This window comes from Macrosteles quadrilineatus, unplaced genomic scaffold, assembly GCF_028750875.1.
Source record: "Macrosteles quadrilineatus isolate MER2022 unplaced genomic scaffold, UCM_ALF_1.0 Scaffold_7__1_contigs__length_78375512, whole genome shotgun sequence".
Lineage (NCBI taxonomy): Eukaryota > Metazoa > Arthropoda > Insecta > Hemiptera > Cicadellidae > Macrosteles > Macrosteles quadrilineatus.
In genome coordinates this window covers 76302744-76321869 of record NW_026542600.1, presented here as the reverse complement: position 1 = coordinate 76321869, position 19126 = coordinate 76302744, and the positions used below count along the sequence as shown (strand labels likewise).

The 19126-nt window shown below is 36.2% G+C and overlaps 1 protein-coding gene across 1 annotated transcript in view; it reads right to left on the bottom strand.

The window, feature by feature from the left end:
• LOC128997768 (host cell factor 1-like) overlaps positions 1-19126 on the bottom strand; it is a 58877-nt gene that overhangs the window by 3351 nt on the left and 36400 nt on the right. Inside the window, exons 9-18 of the mRNA XM_054423444.1 lie at positions 17512-17747; positions 16058-16357; positions 15423-15537; positions 13963-14169; positions 11645-12043; positions 6010-6171; positions 5192-5460; positions 4206-4280; positions 3150-3317; positions 1624-1813 (exon numbers count right to left, since the gene is read on the bottom strand). Of these exons, the coding sequence (XP_054279419.1) occupies positions 1624-1813; positions 3150-3317; positions 4206-4280; positions 5192-5460; positions 6010-6171; positions 11645-12043; positions 13963-14169; positions 15423-15537; positions 16058-16357; positions 17512-17747 (2121 nt within the window). The remainder of the gene's footprint in view (positions 1-1623; positions 1814-3149; positions 3318-4205; positions 4281-5191; positions 5461-6009; positions 6172-11644; positions 12044-13962; positions 14170-15422; positions 15538-16057; positions 16358-17511; positions 17748-19126) is intronic.

Genomic DNA, 19126 nt, shown 5'->3' with positions numbered 1-19126 from the left:
CAAAGTAAAGGATTAAATAATTCCTATTGAGGGAAGGCCGGAAGGATAAATTTTTGTTAATAAAAAGAGGATGGACGACAAAGAGACAATATTGGGTAAGAGAACATTTTGAATTTACCTAAACTGTTAGGAACCCTGGTGGACGAACAGCATGGACGTTGACTCCCCCAATGTTGAGGGAAGAGGGTGCTTTGTTTTAAAAATCGTATTTTGTTCCAAGATTTGTCAAGATTTTTCCATATTTAAATTTATATCTTATTTGTATTAAACCCACCTTAAAACTACACTTATTAAAATTGTGTCAACAAACATATACATACATAAATCTTACTGTGCCGCTAGGCCTATGATGTTTCGTCTCGTCTAAAAAAAATCAAGGGACAAAATAAATTTCCCCCCTTGAATTCAAAATTGCTGTCCCACACTCAATTCTTACAAAGAGACAACCCAATAAAACGTTCAACTGCTTTCAACAAATATTTTTGTCCCGCTTTTATTTAAATCTTAGCTATTAACTCTAACAACTAACAAGTCACTTCATTTCGATACTAATGATAGCAAATTTAATTACTTAACCCATAACTTCTTCTTTAATTATATTTGGGCCCCGAAAAATTCAAAAGTTCGCCATGTAAACAAATAAATAAATATATCTCTATTGTCACATAAACATTTTACAGATTACATATCAACAGCTATAAAAACAGGTGACATTGTCAACATAATTATAATAAGTACCCAAAATACAAAAATTATTCAAAGATTCTTAGAAATAATTATTTCCATTATTTAAAAAAACTTAATATTGACTAATACAAAAAATTACTATAACTCAAAATAAAGTTCATCAATACTGAAATATATTTTGTTTACAATAAATGAGGAAAGGCTGCTTTTAAAAGAAGTTTTGTTAATTAAATCTTTATATTTTGGTTGCAATTTATTTATAAATTTCTTTCTCATATATTTTGGTTTTTTTATTGATTTTCTTCTATTAATTTTAATCGGTGAATCAGAAACTGAAAATTCATTTTGAAATGGGTGTTGTATGGATGGTTAAAATTCTCCGCACATAAGTTTTCAAAATTTAACTGTACCATTAATAAGGATTTAAAAATAATTAAACTTGGTACAGTTATTATATTAAGTTCTTTAAACAATTTTCTACATGAATATTTCCGTTTAGCAAATGTCAATTCTTAATAGGCCAGTAAAATTAGGTTTTTGCCCGGAAATAATTCATGAAAAGCTGGAAATCGTTTTAACCCTTTTTTTTATATAGAAGTAAAAGGATTTAAAGTTTGTCCCATTTTACCAGGTGAGCTTCTAACCTGGGTGGGACCACAAAAATCTTGAAATTTAGGGTTATTTTTTAGTTTTTGCTAAAACGTCAATAGATTGTCCAGCCTACAGAAAAACATATCATAAAGGAATTGTAGAGCATAAAATCCCGCATCCATTGAGCATCTGGTGATGAAAATTGAACAAATAATACGTGATTTAAAGTAATTAAAATAAAGTTATTTTATTAAGAAATTATTGAACATTTTTGAAGGACAAGAGGAAACTGGACATATGTGGAGGTAAGAAACTTGAAACAGAATACTGGTAGAGTCAATGTACCTTGAAGCCACCTGACTTGGGTTGCAGGACCATAGCCCTTCTCATTACGGGCAGCTATCCTGAAGATGATGGCAGGTTTAGTAGTCATGTCAATGTGAGCCGCAGCCAGGGAAGCATTGGGTACTACAGCTTGGTTTGTAGGACCACAATATACCCGAACAAATGCTAATGTAGCATTTTTACCCTCGGTCTGCAAAACAAACATTGGAAAGTGAAGAGCCGAGTTTGGTTCATGGCATGCATAGCATAGTTTTGCCGTTTCAAAAGATCTATTAAATAAATAAAAAAAATTCTGATTGGTACTTGGAATTGTATAATTTAAGGTGCCGGAAATAAAATTAAAAACTTCCTTTCTGTATTTTTCTCTATATCCCTCTAATTCCCACTTAGGACAACAAAAAGCTATGCTAAGCTGGCAAAATAACAGCGGCATTTGTTTGAAAATTTATCTTTAAATAGTTTTAAATTTCAAAGAATTTTGTTGATAAAAATATGTTTCAGAACAACAGTCCACAACACCAAATTGACAATGGTTATAATGTTTTTATGATCACTCAAAAAAATAAAACTATTTATTTATCAAACATAATAAGATCAAGTACAAGCAATCTAATTTTTACCTCAGGGGACATCAAAACGAAAAAGTTAATCGGTCCCGCGTCCAGGTATTGCCATGAGACCTACAGTAATAGTTTATTTCTTATAAGGGAAATTCACAAAAAAAAAAAAAAATGAAAATGCAGTGGTTTAATCTTAAATAATTGTATAACAGCCAGATTTATTATGAAATACCAGTTATACGTAACATCCTAAAAAGCCATTATTTTGAATAATGAAGCCAATATTGTTTTGAATATTCAGGGTTGTCGGCAGAATCTATAAACAAAATTCACACATTTTTCCTGGTTTTCCCAGCTAAAAAGTACGAAATTCCTGGCGGCTTATAAGAAAACCCCAATAAAAGTTGTAAAAACAAATTAAAATACTTATTGCACTCAAGGTTAAGTCGATACCGGCAATGGCGGCAATAGTTGCACATTGAACTAGAGCTACAACGCAACCGATGGTATCACCACAAACAATAGAACTCTCTCTGTGGTATCACTGAATGCGAGAATTGAGAGCCATTGGCTGCCATATGCACTAAGGTAAGTACTTTGGAGCTAGGGGACCAGGGGATTGTGGGTTTCACGGTAAATACCTGAATAATACCATTTTCACACATATTTCCCGGTTCTTTCACGGCGGTTAAAATTCACGCATAATTCCCGATTTTCCCGGGATTTCTGGTTGCTGTCAACTCTGAATATTCCACATGTTTGAAAAAAAGTAGTTTTTTACCTAAAAATTATGTAGGGCTTTTTTTTTTAAATGTAGTCAAAACTAGTGTGTATGTCTCTTTTATTATTTTTAGCCAAAATACACAGGTTTGTAAAACCACAGTACTTAGAATCAGATAAAGCCATTATTGGGTTAATAAAATATATATATATAAATAGGATAAAATGTTAAAATTAAAGTAGTACCTGTGGCTGAGTCTGACGCACAGCTAGACATACGGAGTATTCAATTATCTTCCCAGCAACATTGCTAGGAGGTTCCCAACTCAGGTGAGCTCCGTCTGCAGATTTAGATATTTTGATTGCTGAAGGGGCTCCTGGGAAGCCAGGCAAACAGATCCTCATTCCCGGCACCTAGGCAGGATAGTAAATCTACTTACTATACTGCTTTCACAAGAGGCATTGCTTCATAGATGTAATCTCAATGTAGTGTTAGGCAGCAATGGTACCAACAAAACCCAGTTTGTGTGAGTGTGTGTGTGTGTGTGTGGCAATAACCACCCTGGTAAAATTCCGGGGGTAAAAATCCGGGCCATACTTTGAGCTGACCTCATGAAGGGGGTAAAAGTCCGGGGGTACAATTTCGACCCGTACACTAGAGGTTTTTATAATTTGATGTGTTCTGCTTAAATTCACAACAGTGAAAAGATACGTTTTAATTCCACCTTTAATCCATCAAACTGATGTTGTGCAACTCAAAAGTTCGCGGCCGGAATTTTACCCCCTGGTTTGTGACGTCAGTTTTGCCTAGGGGGTAAGATTCCAGGGGGATAAAAATCCGTCTACCCCTAGTTATCTATGCCTAATGTAATTTTGTCAAAATATCCCTGCTATAGCGCTTTATAAAGTAGTTGCTTTGTTTTTACTATATTTTAAAAGTTTCCCATTTCTTTCTTATTACAATATAAAAGGACTCACTCCCACTCCTCAAGAGCTCCTATGTGGGATTTTTATTGCAAATATTAAATTTTGTATAAAATGTTTCATTTGTACGAAATAAAAAAATTTTGATTTGATATGATTTTTGTTAAATCACTACCAATATGCAACTTGTATGTAACAATACTCAATCTGTGTGATTTGCACAGATCCTAATCTAAAATAACCTAGTCCCCTAAACAGGATTTGTGGATTTATAGCATAGTAGTAGTGAATTAACTCCGATACAATTTTTAAAACATGATATATCTCATTTTGGGCTGGAAAAATGTTAAAACTAAAGAAACTGTTGCGAAAATTTACCTCATTCTTGATGCCATTAGTAGAAGCCAATGCAGCCGAAGCCAGAGTAGAGAGGGCATCTGATTCATCCTCCTGCTGAACAATCTCTCATTGTGACGCTTGTTTTGATTTAGTTGTGGGTCAAGTCAGAATATTAAGTTGTTTGACTAATTACGGAAGGGACGAGTGCAAAATTTTAGTGCATTTAAAAATGTTACAATAATACTGAGTTTGGTTTGTTGTTCTGGGCAAACTCAACTTCAAGTAAAACTTTGTAACAAAAATTACTGCAAGCCAATAATGATTAATAGTAGTATGTTTAGACATGAAAATGTTTGACCTGACCCTTGCAGTGCACTGTCCCCCTGCCCACCTTGTGCTCAGCTCCGGACCGACACAACTGTATGTTTACACTTGCTCCCACAGAAATTATCGCTACACGTCTATTACTCGTTTCATTCCAATCACATTATCTTTTCATACTCTAAATTTTAATCCAAAATTTTTTTTTTTTTCAATTCAATCTTTGTTTAAATGACCAAATTAACCAATTAGGGTCATTATTGTATGGTGACAAGACTAAAGCAACCCAGCAGACACACAGGCAGAGTTTGTCTATGTCTACTGATTCCACATACCTATTACAAACCATTGAACTAGCTACAACATCATTAATTTTATTTAAGTTGGTTTTTTTGTTGTTGGTTTTTATCATTAAACATTAAGTTCACATTTCTGTTAATTGTTTCCCCCTGTATATTCTTGTATTAAGTTTCTTTATGTTTGTTAAAACTTAAAGTCATTTAAAAAAATTGTACCTATTTATTTTTGTACCATGAAGCAATTTTTAGGAATAAATTATTCATAATTAACACCTGAAAACTGACAAAACCAAAATCAAACCAATATAAATTGCAAACGACATATTACTAATAAAAAAGTCCTCTTCATATAGCGTAGCAATTGAAGAGAATACTATCAATTCACCATCACGACTGTATACTTACTTCTTTTTTAATTTTTACGTCAGGCTCTTTTTTTATATCAAGTTCACTGAGAGCTGGACCCGGTGGGGCATGGGCCAATGATGATGGAGAGCTAGAAGGTTCCTCTTTTATATTGAGTCCATTGCCTTGGACGAAATCCGAGACATAGTCATCGATGAGCGAAGGTGTCTTAATGGCAGGAGCCAGTGGATCTACATCTGATGTTGACCCCTCACTCGTTGTTTTTCCCTCACTCAATTGAGGCAATGGAAGGGTTGTTGAATCAGCCACTGTAGAAAACAGGTAACAGGGCTTAGCAAAATAAATAGAGAGGTCGGTAATAGGTAATATCTATTTTTTAAGCTCATAACATATCCAAGACTGAGGAGAGATCAAGACACAGTCAAGTTTCAAGTTTTAATCCACACCTGAAATGTCTCGACTACACCACAAATGTTCTGTGGAAATAAATTAATTGCAAGTTATATCTTCAGGAAATGATATTTCAATTTGATGAATATATATGTTCAATTCCTTATTGGGCAATTAATTTTATAATCATTATAAAATAATCCCTGACAATGATGTTGAATTATCATCACTGCATCTGAAACACGTAGAATAATGGTTTTTAAACTGTGTCCCCTTCAAGCCCCAACCCTGTTGTCCTACTTAGTATTAATCCTCCCATTTTTTCATTCAAATTTGTAATCGATCCTCTTAAATTTGCGTACCCGTTTGTCGTCTGATGTATTATCTTATCCAGTCAGTAGGCAACCCCTATTGACTGCTTATATAAAACATGTTTACAAGTTGACCATGAATGCACTTATAAATACCTCCGCCGGTATCAGAACCGCCGTCTTCAGGGGCAGTCTTAGTAGATGAGATTGAAGAATCTGCTATGGGAGGGTTGTTCTCCTCTCCTTCCGCCAAGCTTGCTACAGCCTCAGGATCATCAGGATCATCTTCCATCAGCTCCTCTCCTAACTGCTGCAACCCTGTTAAAAAAAGTGTGTTAAAAAAATTATTTAAGAAATAATCAACACGATGTATACAAGTAGGCATGTGTCAAATCCGATTCTCGAATCTACCGAATCCTAAGAAAAGATTTGGATTCGAGATTCGATTAACGAGATTCGAGAATCAATTTTTTGTTAAGAAAAGAATTATAAGACAAATGCTGTGACATTGCCTAACCATAGAGGTTATTAACGTCGTAATATACAATACTGTGACATTGACTAACCAGAGGTTATTGACGTCGTATATACAGTACTGTGACATTGACTAACCATGATAGAGGTTATTGACGTCTTAATATACACTACTGTGACATTGCCATTTTATGAACAGAGAATACTATCGACCAACAAATTTAAAATTAACAAGTGTACCTACAACAACCATAAATAACCAATAATGAGTATTTGCCATCCAAATAAAGTATACTGACCGACAGTTCCATTTAGGTCATTAGGTTAAAAGATGTAACCGATTAGTCCTCTGTATTTTTCCCGTGTGTCAAAAGTAATTAGGTAACTTTTCATTGCAAAGAGTAGACATTTATGGTTAGTGTAATATTTATTTTTAGATGGTTCCTATTCCATTCATGCTTTTTTAATCATTATAAGCCCATTTGTAATTATTTTTGGAACTCGAGATTCGAGATTCAATTTTTTTAGGATTCGGATTCGAGATTCGAAATTCCTGCATTCGACCATCACTACATACAACAGAGTATTATTAAAATATGTCTCTATGGCACATGGGGGATTTTCTTTTACATTACTGGTAGAACAACATTACAACACATTACAGCCATTTTTGTGCCATGTGATGTGATGTGACAGTCAGTGAAGTGATTCATGATTAAGTTACTTCAATTTTCAATTTCAGCAATGCCCATGCCTTTTCATTGCAAACTACATCACAATTAAAAACAAAATCTCATACGCAATTGTTAAATTAATGAAGTTCAAATTCCTTCAGACTTAGACGTTATTGAACTAATTTTTATATTACGGCATGTTAATGCCAAAACGGCCGTAACGGAAGTTACAACTGATTGAGCTGTAGACAAAAGGTAAAAACAATTTTTTAGACAAATAAAGTCTGTCCTTGATCAACTAAAAATTATTACGCCAGATATGGAATGGGACGACTGTTTCACTTACAACTTTACCCTGACTACCAAAAGACATGCAATTGTGCTGTTATCACTAGAGTGTGAATCATGGGATCCTAGACCAGGAGTCTCTGTAGATGATACATATGAAGTGAGCTGTTCAGCAACAATAACTGAGTGGACCAACTTGGATGTGTAAGAACCTGCGATAAACTGGCATTTCAGTAACCATGTCAAGTTTGGAGAGAAGATTCAGATTACTCTGGCTGTTGATGGGAGAAACATAACCTTGAAGCCAAACGCAACAATAACTGAGTGGACCAACTTGGATGTGTATGAACCTGCGATAAACTGGCATTTCAGTAACCATGTCAAGTTTGGAGAGAAGATTCAGATTACTCTGGCTGTTGATGGGAGAAACATAACCTTGAAGCCAAACGCAACAATAACTGAGTGGACCAACTTGGATGTGTATGAACCTGCGATAAACTGGCATTTCAGTAACCATGTCAAGTTTGGAGAGAAGATTCAGATTCCTCTGGCTGTTGATGGGAGAAACATAACCTTGAAGCCAAACGCAACAATAACTGAGTGGACCAACTTGGATGTGTATGAACCTGCGAAAAACTGGCATTTCAGTAACCATGTCAAGTTTGGAGAGAAGATTCAGATTCCTCTGGCTGTTGATGGGAGAAACATAACCTTGAAGCCAAACGCAACAATAACTGAGTGGACCAACTTGGATGTGTATGAACCTGCGATAAACTGGCATTTCAGTAACCATGTCAAGTTTGGAGAGAAGATTCAGATTCCTCTGGCTGTTGATGGGAGAAACATAACCTTGAAGCCAAACGCAACAATAACTGAGTGGACCAACTTGGATGTGTATGAACCTGCGATAAACTGGCATTTCAGTAACCATGTCAAGTTTGGAGAGAAGATTCAGATTACTCTGGCTGTTGATGAGAGAAACATAACCTTGAAGCCAAACGCAACAATAACTGAGTGGACCAACTTGGATGTGTATGAACCTGCGATAAACTGGCATTTCAGTAACCATGTCAAGTTTGGAGAGAAGATTCAGATTACTCTGGCTGTTGATGGGAGAAACATAACCTTGAAGCCAAACGCAACAATAACTGAGTGGACCAACTTGGATGTGTATGAACCTGCGATAAACTGGCATTTCAGTAACCATGTCAAGTTTGGAGAGAAGATTCAGATTCCTCTGGCTGTTGATGGGAGAAACATAACCTTGAAGCCAAACGCAACAATAACTGAGTGGACCAACTTGGATGTGTATGAACCTGCGATAAACTGGCATTTCAGTAACCATGTCAAGTTTGGAGAGAAGATTCAGATTCCTCTGGCTGTTGATGGGAGAAACATAACCTTGAAGCCAAACGCAACAATAACTGAGTGGACCAACTTGGATGTGTATGAACCTGCGATAAACTGGCATTTCAGTAACCATGTCAAGTTTGGAGAGAAGATTCAGATTACTCTGGCTGTTGATGGGAGAAACATAACCTTGAAGCCAAACGCAACAATAACTGAGTGGACCAACTTGGATGTGTATGAACCTGCGATAAACTGGCATTTCAGTAACCATGTCAAGTTTGGAGAGAAGATTCAGATTCCTCTGGCTGTTGATGGGAGAAACATAACCTTGAAGCCAAACGCAACAATAACTGAGTGGACCAACTTGGATGTGTATGAACCTGCGATAAACTGGCATTTCAGTAACCATGTCAAGTTTGGAGAGAAGATTCAGATTCCTCTGGCTGTTGATGGGAGAAACATAACCTTGAAGCCAAACGCAACAATAACTGAGTGGACCAACTTGGATGTGTATGAACCTGCGATAAACTGGCATTTCAGTAACCATGTCAAGTTTGGAGAGAAGATTCAGATTCCTCTGGCTGTTGATGGGAGAAACATAACCTTGAAGCCAAACGCAACAATAACTGAGTGGACCAACTTGGATGTGTATGAACCTGCGATAAACTGGCATTTCAGTAACCATGTCAAGTTTGGGGAGAAGATTCAGATTACTCTGGCTGTTGATGGGAGAAACATAACCTTGAAGCCAAACCCAACAATAACTGAGTGGACCAACTTGGATGTGTATGAACCTGCGATAAACTGGCATTTCAGTAACCATGTCAAGTTTGGAGAGTAGATTCAGATTCCTCTGGCTGTTGATGGGAGAAACATAACCTTGAAGCCAAACCCAACAATAACTGAGTGGACCAACTTGGATGTGTATGAACCTGCGATAAACTGGCATTTCAGTAACCATGTCAAGTTTGGAGAGAAGATTCAGATTCCTCTGGCTGTTGATGGGAGAAACATAACCTTGAAGCCAAACCCAACAATAACTGAGTGGACCAACTTGGATGTGTATGAACCTGCGATAAACTGGCATTTCAGTAACCATGTCAAGTTTGGAGAGAAGATTCAGATTACTCTGGCTGTTGATGGGAGAAACATAACCTTGAAGCCAAACCCAACAATAACTGAGTGGACCAACTTGGATGTGTATGAACCTGCGATAAACTGGCATTTCAGTAACCATGTCAAGTTTGGAGAGTAGATTCAGATTCCTCTGGCTGTTGATGGGAGAAACATAACCTTGAAGCCAAACACCCAGCACTCTGTCAAGATGAAGGTGGAAGGATTTCACAATGTGAGACACAGTAACACAGAGCCCAAAATCAAAAATGAACACTTGATTCTAAGAATACCTAAAGATAACCGTCGGTACTACTTTCCCTCAGACAAGTTGATGTACAGAGCAACAGCAGTGGAATAATGTCATTCTAGAAAACAATAGTTAAGGAGCTGTTGGGACTTAAATTCCATTTGAGTGTGTGTAGAAAATGCATATCTTTTAGTTTACTAGGATTTTCATTTAACTCTGATCGTTTCATTTTGTAAAATTCTTCTAATCCAAATTTAAAATATGCAAATTCGGTTAAAAGTATATTTGGTTATGAGCATATAGTCTGTGTAATAAAGGGCAAAAATGTAATTTTCAACAGATTTTTTAGTTTTATCCATGCTGCTGTAGAAGTGGATGCAAAGAATCTGGTCTTTAAGTGGGTTAAAATAAATTCTTGTTATTTGTCGTGTGTATACAGGGTGATTGATATAAGTGTGCCAGCCGTTTTATTCGAAAACTATAAGAGATATCAAAAAAAGTTAAATGGTAAGTGCCTTGGATTTTTTATTTAAAAAATTGTAGTCAAGTCAAAAAAATTATTTTAGCCGCCATTTTTCCAATATGGCCGCCAACTTTGATTTTTCTTATAGAACACCCTGTATTTTATGATGTATTCTGGTAGAAATTGTAATTTTAAGACAATTTTATTCTTGTAATTTATTTCATAAACCTAACCGTTTCAAAGATAATAATGGTTAAAGTTTTGAAATTTCTGCATGAGAAACAGTTTCGATAAAGGCCTAAGCAAGCATGCCAGCTGTTTTATTCGAAAACCATTCAAAATTTCACAACTTAAACCATTATTATCTTTGAAACGGTTAGGTTTATGAAAAAAATTACAAGAATAAAATCGTCTTAAAATTACATTTTCTACCAGAATACATCATAAAATACAGGGTGTTCCATAAGAAAAATCAAAGTTGGCGACCATATTGGAAAAATAGCGGCTAAAATAATTTTTTTGACTTGACTACAATTTTTTAAATAAAAAATCCAAGGCACTTACCATTTAACATTTTTTGATATCTCTTATGGTTTTCGAATAAAACGGCTGGCACACTTATATCAATCACCCTGTATATATGTGTACCAATTATTAAAAAAATTTAACAATTTACAAAGCAATAGGTTTTTGGTACCTATGAAAATTCAAAGAACTAATTTGTTGCAAATCAGTTGAGCGAACAATTAATACACTTTATACATGTTAAATAATTAGTTTTAGAATCACTGTTTCCATACGTATAATTTTTATCCTGAAGACAGGATTTTAGACGTTGTGGCATACCCTACATTAAAACAGGATGCGGGATGAAACAATATTTTAGGCCCTGACGTCTTGTTTTATTTTTTACTACATCTAAGAAAAAAATGAAACCCCAATTGGCAATTAATTATACTTTAATTATTTTGTTAAAGCAGCTATTTCAACATTACAAAAAAACAAAACAAAATCGCTCGGGATGGAATAGGAATTTTTAATTCATGAAGGATAAAATGGAATATTCTCAAACTGGTAGGATTTTTGCTTTGGTTGAGTGGAAACACTGTTTGGAACCTATAATAGTGTGCTCAAGTTTCAAAAGAAACATAGAGAAAATATTTTAAATCTCATACTTACTTGTAGCAGCAGGAACATTTTCAGCCACATTTTGGGGAACTTGATTCAACACTTTTCCAAGTGAGGAAATGATAGTGCCACTAGTGGTAGTTGTAGAGCCGGGATTAGGCATAAATGTGACAGTCTTTTGTCCTCCCATCATTTGCACAGTGACAGGTTTGCCCCCGATGGTGATCCCAGAAGCACCAGAGGACTGAGTGAGCAACTGAGAAGCTCCTGGTTTTCCCGTGATGGTTACTGTCTTGGGCAGGCCACCCTGGCCTGACGGCATCGTGATTGTGATGGGTTTACCAATTGCCGAGGTGGTGTTTGTAGATGACACCATTACCATTCGCATGCCTCCAGTACCAACCGATCCAGACACAGGCAGCATGGACACAGTTGATGTAGGAACTGTGCCTGTAAAATTAATATCGGTTCAACTGCATATTCCCTCAACAAACCAGTATTTTAATATAAATTTGCCATGAATTAGAAACGTTCAAGCATTTTATATTACTGATTTCAAATTAGTTTTTCATACGGATTTACTAATATCCTGAATTCAGGTTAGAAAACTTTATACCTAGATATTTAATGCTAACTACCTTTAAAGTGTTAGTATTAGAGATAGGAAATGCCGTTACTTTGCAATAATAGTCAGGAACATTCCTTAACTTTCCAGTAATAGGTGAAATAACACTGTTATCTTTGTCACCTACTTTTCCAGTACGTTTTAGTCAGTCACTATTATAGGTTCAGCGTTATTTCACTTGCTCATTCAAACAGTTCAGATGATATTACGAAAATAATCTCAGTAATCTTTTACCACAGTACTATATTTTTTTGTGATGATCGCTGTTAATAAGCAAGACACAATCAACACACTACAACAGTTGAAACAATGTTATAAAAAAAATTTACAAGGTATTCTCAGTTATCTATTACCAGTTTACTATTATTTTGTGCTGCTCGCTATTAATAGGAAGACGCGATCAGCAAAATAGTTATTCCATTTGTTCGTTCAAACAGTTAAGAAGATGTTACAAAAATAAAATAGGATAATCTCAGTTATCTATTACCATGGTAAGACGTGACAATTCAATAATAGTATTATTATTATTTATAGGGATGTGTTGATTCTCAATACCGATTCTCGATTCCACCAATACTTGGCCATTGGTATTGGTATTGGTATCAAGAATGGGTCGTCAAAAGTCAATTCCAAAAAGATAACGTCACGCCCGCGTGATGTAAAATTACTGCTATTGCCACAAACACGCAAGACGACGACGATGATGAAGTTTCCGTGACCACAGGAGTCAATGATGATGTCTACATGGCCGATGAAGATTTTCATGATTTTGCCGTGATCGCGGAAGAAGACGATCACATTTCCGTGACCACAAAAGACGACGATGATGATGTCTACACGGCTGCGGATGATGTTCATGATTTTTCAGCGATCGCGGACGATGAAGATGACGTTTCCATGACCGCGGGAGTCAATGATGTCTGAGCAGCCGCAAGAAATGTTCATGAGTTTGCCAAGATCGCGGAAGATGATAGTTATGTCTACACAGGCGCGGAAGATGTTCATGATTTTGCTACGATCGCGGACAAACCCGATGACGTTTCCGCGGGAGTCAATGATGATGTCTACAGGGCCACGGATGATGCTAAATAACTTTGCCACGATCACGCAAGATGACAATGACGTTTCCACGACTGCGGGAGATGTGCATGATTTTTCCGTGACTGCAAAGGACAGTGATGATGTTTCCGTAATTGAGGAAGATATTTCGGATTTTGCAGTGATCCCAGAAGAGGAAGATGATATCTCCACGACAGCTGGCAATGATCACGATATTACCTAGAGTTTGGCTTGACTGAAAATGTCAGGCTAGCACACCTCTATAATATAATTTTCTTTTTGATTTTTATTGTTAGATATTCATTTATCTTTAATATGGTAGTTTTTTTATTGTGTTTTAGAAGGGTTTAAACTTAAATCGGCTAGTTGGAATGTATCATTGATTGCTGCATACATTTTTTCTTTACTTTAAAAACACCCCACTACCTAAAAAATACTTATAATGAAGGGACATAAAGACAGGGGTTGTTGTAGTGTAACAAAACCATTCAGAAATTTTGTTAAAACAATACAAAAAATTGTATTGGTATCGAGAATAGATTTTTCAGGTATCGGTATCAAGAATCAATAAATTTGGGTATCGACACACCACTTATTATCTACATGAAATACAGACCAACTCTAGTTAATGTTCACAGATTCATTAAAAACAGTGTCAATAATAAAATAGCAAGTGGCTCTATACCTTGACCAGCCTGAGAGGTGGATAGGGCCTGGACTGTGCGCAATCCAGATGCAGTAGTTACAACTATGATCTGTTGTGTGGCTGGACGTCCAGCTCCCTGGGGCTTGGTAATCACGATAGTCTGTTGCTTATTAGGTGGGTTCTTGTTTACTGCCATCATGTTGGAAGGCACAGTCTTCATGGCGGTCAACACCTTACCTCCACTTGCTACAACATAACAGCTCAACTCAGGTTGTATAGGTCATTACATATAAAATCAATAAATAAATAGTAGTTTACGCAATGATTGTACAAAGATAGTGTTAACGACACGAGTAGAACTTCTAAAATCTTCTACGAGTGTCGTAAACACTATTTACGCGAGTTGCGTACACTACTTTACCTACAACAATGTTTTAATAACAAAAAATCACTACTCATAACTTCTAAGAGAGGTTATGTTTTCTTTTAAAACCTATCATTGCCACAGATAGTGATGCAACGAAACATTGTACCAACCACTAACCAACCACTCAACAATTAAATTGGCCTCAACAGCTGATTAGTTGAAGTTTGAATCATTACAATTTTACTTCTTCTCTCTCAATCCTAGAACTTCATTGGTCCATTGCCCGTGTTGTTATGAGTAAATCTATGGATGCAAAGGTCAATGAACTAAAATATAATGATTGCGCGATGTTGTATTTTGATGTAAAAATGCAAATCATGGCATTAATTCTAATTCGAATAATATTTCTCCTGGTCCCATGCATATTGAATTATCAATGCTAAATAATTGTGGTCAATTCAAATTATATTTTTATTCAATTATTATATTATTTTATATTCAAAGCTCCTACGCAAAAATATAAAAGTCAAACCAAGCAAGGGAAACCCCTGCAATTGTAATCCCCTTGCCCAGCCATTTGGGAAGTGGTGTAAATCTAGTCTAAATATAGCTCCAAGGTCTCACCCACCCCCTCCCACCAACCATCTACTTGCCTCCTTTCGAGGTCATTGTCCAACCTCTCCCACCATTCTATTGTTTTGCCTTTCTAGTGTTTGTATTCTGACTTCTTTAAACATAAATCTATTGCTTACGACAGTACAGTAGTGGAATTTTCTACTGTAAAACCAAATCTCTACTGATCATGTAATTCTGTGTCAAGTCACTATGGGCGACTGCTTTGAGTTGACTTGATTTATTGTGACAGCTATAAAAATAGGTGAAAACAACTACCTCTTGCTTATTTCTACATTGTAGAAGTATTTGTATTACTGTAGAATCTACAGTAATACCAATTATTCAGCATTTTATGAAAACACAAATAAAATATAAACAAATATTGAGTTTTTACAATTCTAAACCAAACTTAACTCGAAACTGCCGAGTTCAAAGATAACTCGAGTTTCAAGGCCTTGAAGTTGAGTTAGATTTTCCATTTATCTCATATGTTAAACATGAGTGTTCATTAGTTTACCTTGGCCACCTTGGGCACTGACTAGTTTTACGATCGTTGCTCCTTGAGGGATACCTTTCCCTCCGGCTGAGATGGTGGTCCCTGGTTTCCCCTGAATCAGGCTCACCTTGGGGACCTGCAATAATAAATTTTCCAAGATTAACTGTGATAGCTTTTTTTAAGTCCAGTGCAGTCAATATACATTTTTTAATATTTTAAAAAGTTTTAGTTATCCTATTCGACATTAATTCCACATTACCCTATTTATTACTAACAAACTATTAAACTTTTTCATCATTAGAATTCATTTCACGTTAAGAAAAATATTTGAGATCAGATTTTAGGAATTAAGTTTGGATTATAATTGATCAGTGAAATAGACAAGAATTTGCAAAGTAGTTAATGTTAAAATATCGTAAAATAATCAGAAGAGAAATCAACATGAAAGTTTATGATTATTACATCTATTTGAAAAAAGTATACTAACATAAAAGGTTAATCAGGAAGATAGCAGAAGCAGAGCAATTTCATGTGTGTTGTAATTTTTAACATCAGGACTTGGTGACGGAGTCTTAATGCATCGCTTTTTGGCTAATCAAGATGGAGTGGATTAAAAAAGAATAGTAAACTAGTTATAGTAAAGCAGTTTTACTCACAGTGGCAACAGTCATGCCTTGGCTGGTTTTGACCAAAGTGACGATCTGCGGTGATCCTGGAACTCCTCCGGGCTTCTGAACAATAATCTGTTGTTGTTTACCAGTCTGGGGGTTAGCGGCCTTGAGTACGGTCCCACCAGGTGTCTGGATGCGTACTTGTTGACCTCCCGACACTGTTATAGGTGTGAGCTCACGAGGTTGCTGAATTATGCGTATCGGCTGACTGAGCATACGTGGAGACTGTACGATGCGCATCGGAGTACCAATCTGCTGAGTAGAGGTAGCAGGTGTCGGAGTCATCTGATAGAATTACACAGCGGTTTGAAATAATAAATTTGGGCACACACTGTCAAAATAAACTACATTTTATAGCCTACAGGTTTTATCCAATCCACTTGACACAACAAAACGAGGTTACATAATGAACCAAACATAATTTACAGTATGATCGTATGTGACAGTTTATTTCAGTTTTTATCTAATAGATAGCAAATTGAGTAAAGGTGTGCAAACATGATACTTTCAATCCAGCCGTGAAAAAGCTAAAACTAAGAGCTTTTTCTAGGGCAGAGCTTTTGTATAAAATTTTAAGGGTTTATAAAATTTGTTAATATTTATAATCAAACTAAACCCTTACTAGCAGAATTGCCTCGCCGATTCGCCGAAGCTAAGTCCCATAATGTAAACATATCATATTAGCAGATGATACAAGTTCAGAAACAGCTGATCTTGTGGTTTAACACCGCCCCACCGGACTGCTCATCAATTACCCGCGCCTGCGCAGGGACCCCTGGTCACAGCGCTGAGTGTGCGCCACGACCGCCACGGTCGCCGAGTCGGCAGTCGGGAGTCGCTTGAGCAATTGGGCAGAAGGACACAAAACTCTATACTCTCTTTCACGCCAAGTAAGTGACCGACATTCGCCGCTGTTGTACCCAGGACGCCTGGGATGACTAGACCTCACTCGCTAACGCTTTTATTGCGCCTACTGTCCATTCACTGTTAATCAATTATGCTATTTAAGTAAAACGTCCGCGGGAAGTTTAGTCTTAAATTTAATTGAATAATTAACAGAGATCGATTTATTTAAACTTGAGAATATTCTTAAATATCGTTCTACTATAGAATAGAGTGGGATCTGTTTTGTTCAAATAGCTTTGTAAATATATTGTAAACATATTTATATTTTAATTAAATTCTTAAATTTCATTCAAGCTCATATCTTTAAAATTCGTATTAGGCCCATTCAAAACCATTATATTAATCCGAGGTAAATCAAATATTACAATTTTCTAATACAATGAGACATGTAGAATGGCACCGACGAGTCTACAAGTATCATATTCAAGGTCCCGGGCAATGAACTCAAAACCTGATGTCCGTTACACAGATGATGTCTCAGGCATGTGTCACAAGCAGTGTAAGCTCTGATTTGGTAACATGGGTTTGTTTACCTTGATTTTCTGAGTGGCAGAGGCCGCTGCAGCCAACGCGTGTATTCCAGTCATGGGGCTCTGCGGACTGAGTGTCACAGGTGTGGTGGGAGTACTAGCTGTAGGAGCCACCGTAGCCACCACAGGCTGTGGTTGTGGTGGTGTTGTAGGTGCAGGGACTGGCTGGATACTAGCTGCAGCTGCTGCTACTGCAGCCACCCCTTCACTGTCTGCTAGTCCCAACACGCTGGTGTTATCTGTCAATATATTTATGCTTAGGATTGCTACACTTTCTGACGTTGGCAATGAATAACCTTTAAGTTCTATGTGTTCAAGAGGTGTAATTTATGGTGTTAAGAAATGTAAATGCTGATTTCTACCTTGCTGAGAGGTTGTGTTTAAACATTGATGTGTCAAACTTTGTCTAAATAGCAGTGAGCAAAAGCTTGTATCACTGTTATTACTGTATTGTATCAATAAGGGTCTGTTAATAACACAGAATAATGCGCAACAAATCAAAAGTAAACTCTTAAAATTATCAGGAAAACTTTTTACTGACTGTTTTAAACTTACATAAAATGTCTATGGGTGAATTAGAATTGTTTAAATACTTTTTATAATTTGTTTACCCTCACCGCACAACCACTGAGCTAGAGAAAGGAATTTATTACATTGGTATACAATTGTACAAACAACCTTTTGAAATGAAAAAGGCATCTTTGAGTAAAATGCAGTTCAGAGAAAGTGAAGTACTTGTTGATAAGATGGTCTATAGCAAAATTAGCGACTTTGTATGTGATGTTGACCCTTAAATAATGTTCTATTTCTAATCAATAGCATAATCAACTACATGCATTGTGATATTTACTGCTTTTTAAACTTTGTATTTTATTGTTTGTTCAGGGTTGGTACTAAATTGGGAAAATAAAATTCCCTGACTTTTCCAGGTTTTCCAAACTGATATTATACTTTTTCAGATATACCGTAAGTCGATATCGACTAATCAGATATTAGAAAAAATAAAAAATATATATATTATACTTATTTAATCACTCCCAAATACAATACTTGTTTACAACTGTATACATATCGATTCCACCCCCATACCGATAACTATCGATATGAAAATGTGCATCTGTGCTTATGTCGCTCTGTTTGCCATTAGTCATCACCCTCACAAAAATATGTTTAGAACAAAATGTATCATATCTGTAAAAAGGTAGTCTTTCAGGAGAAATTCCAGAATTTTTCCATAATTCCCAGACTTTTCCAGGTTTTCCCTGATGGTACCAACCCTGTTTGTACCAATTTATTGTTTAGTGACTGCTTTTAATATTAACATAACCAAATATCAGCTTAGAGAAGGGTATAGAGAATATTTTTATAGTGATAAGAAATGACGATGTGCCAATACTTGTTTTGCACAAATATGTATGCTTTGTGACAGTAAACATATTATTATTCAATGTGACCGTCGCTGTCTTAAACAGCGACCACAGAATTATAATGGACCGGGCATGCCAAACGGTAGAGTGAAGCCTGTCGCAACGCATCGCAACCATCCAACATGGCGACCGCAGTGATGAGTCACTCAAGTACGGAGCGCGTGTGACTCCAGGTAGCGCAAGTGGACTAT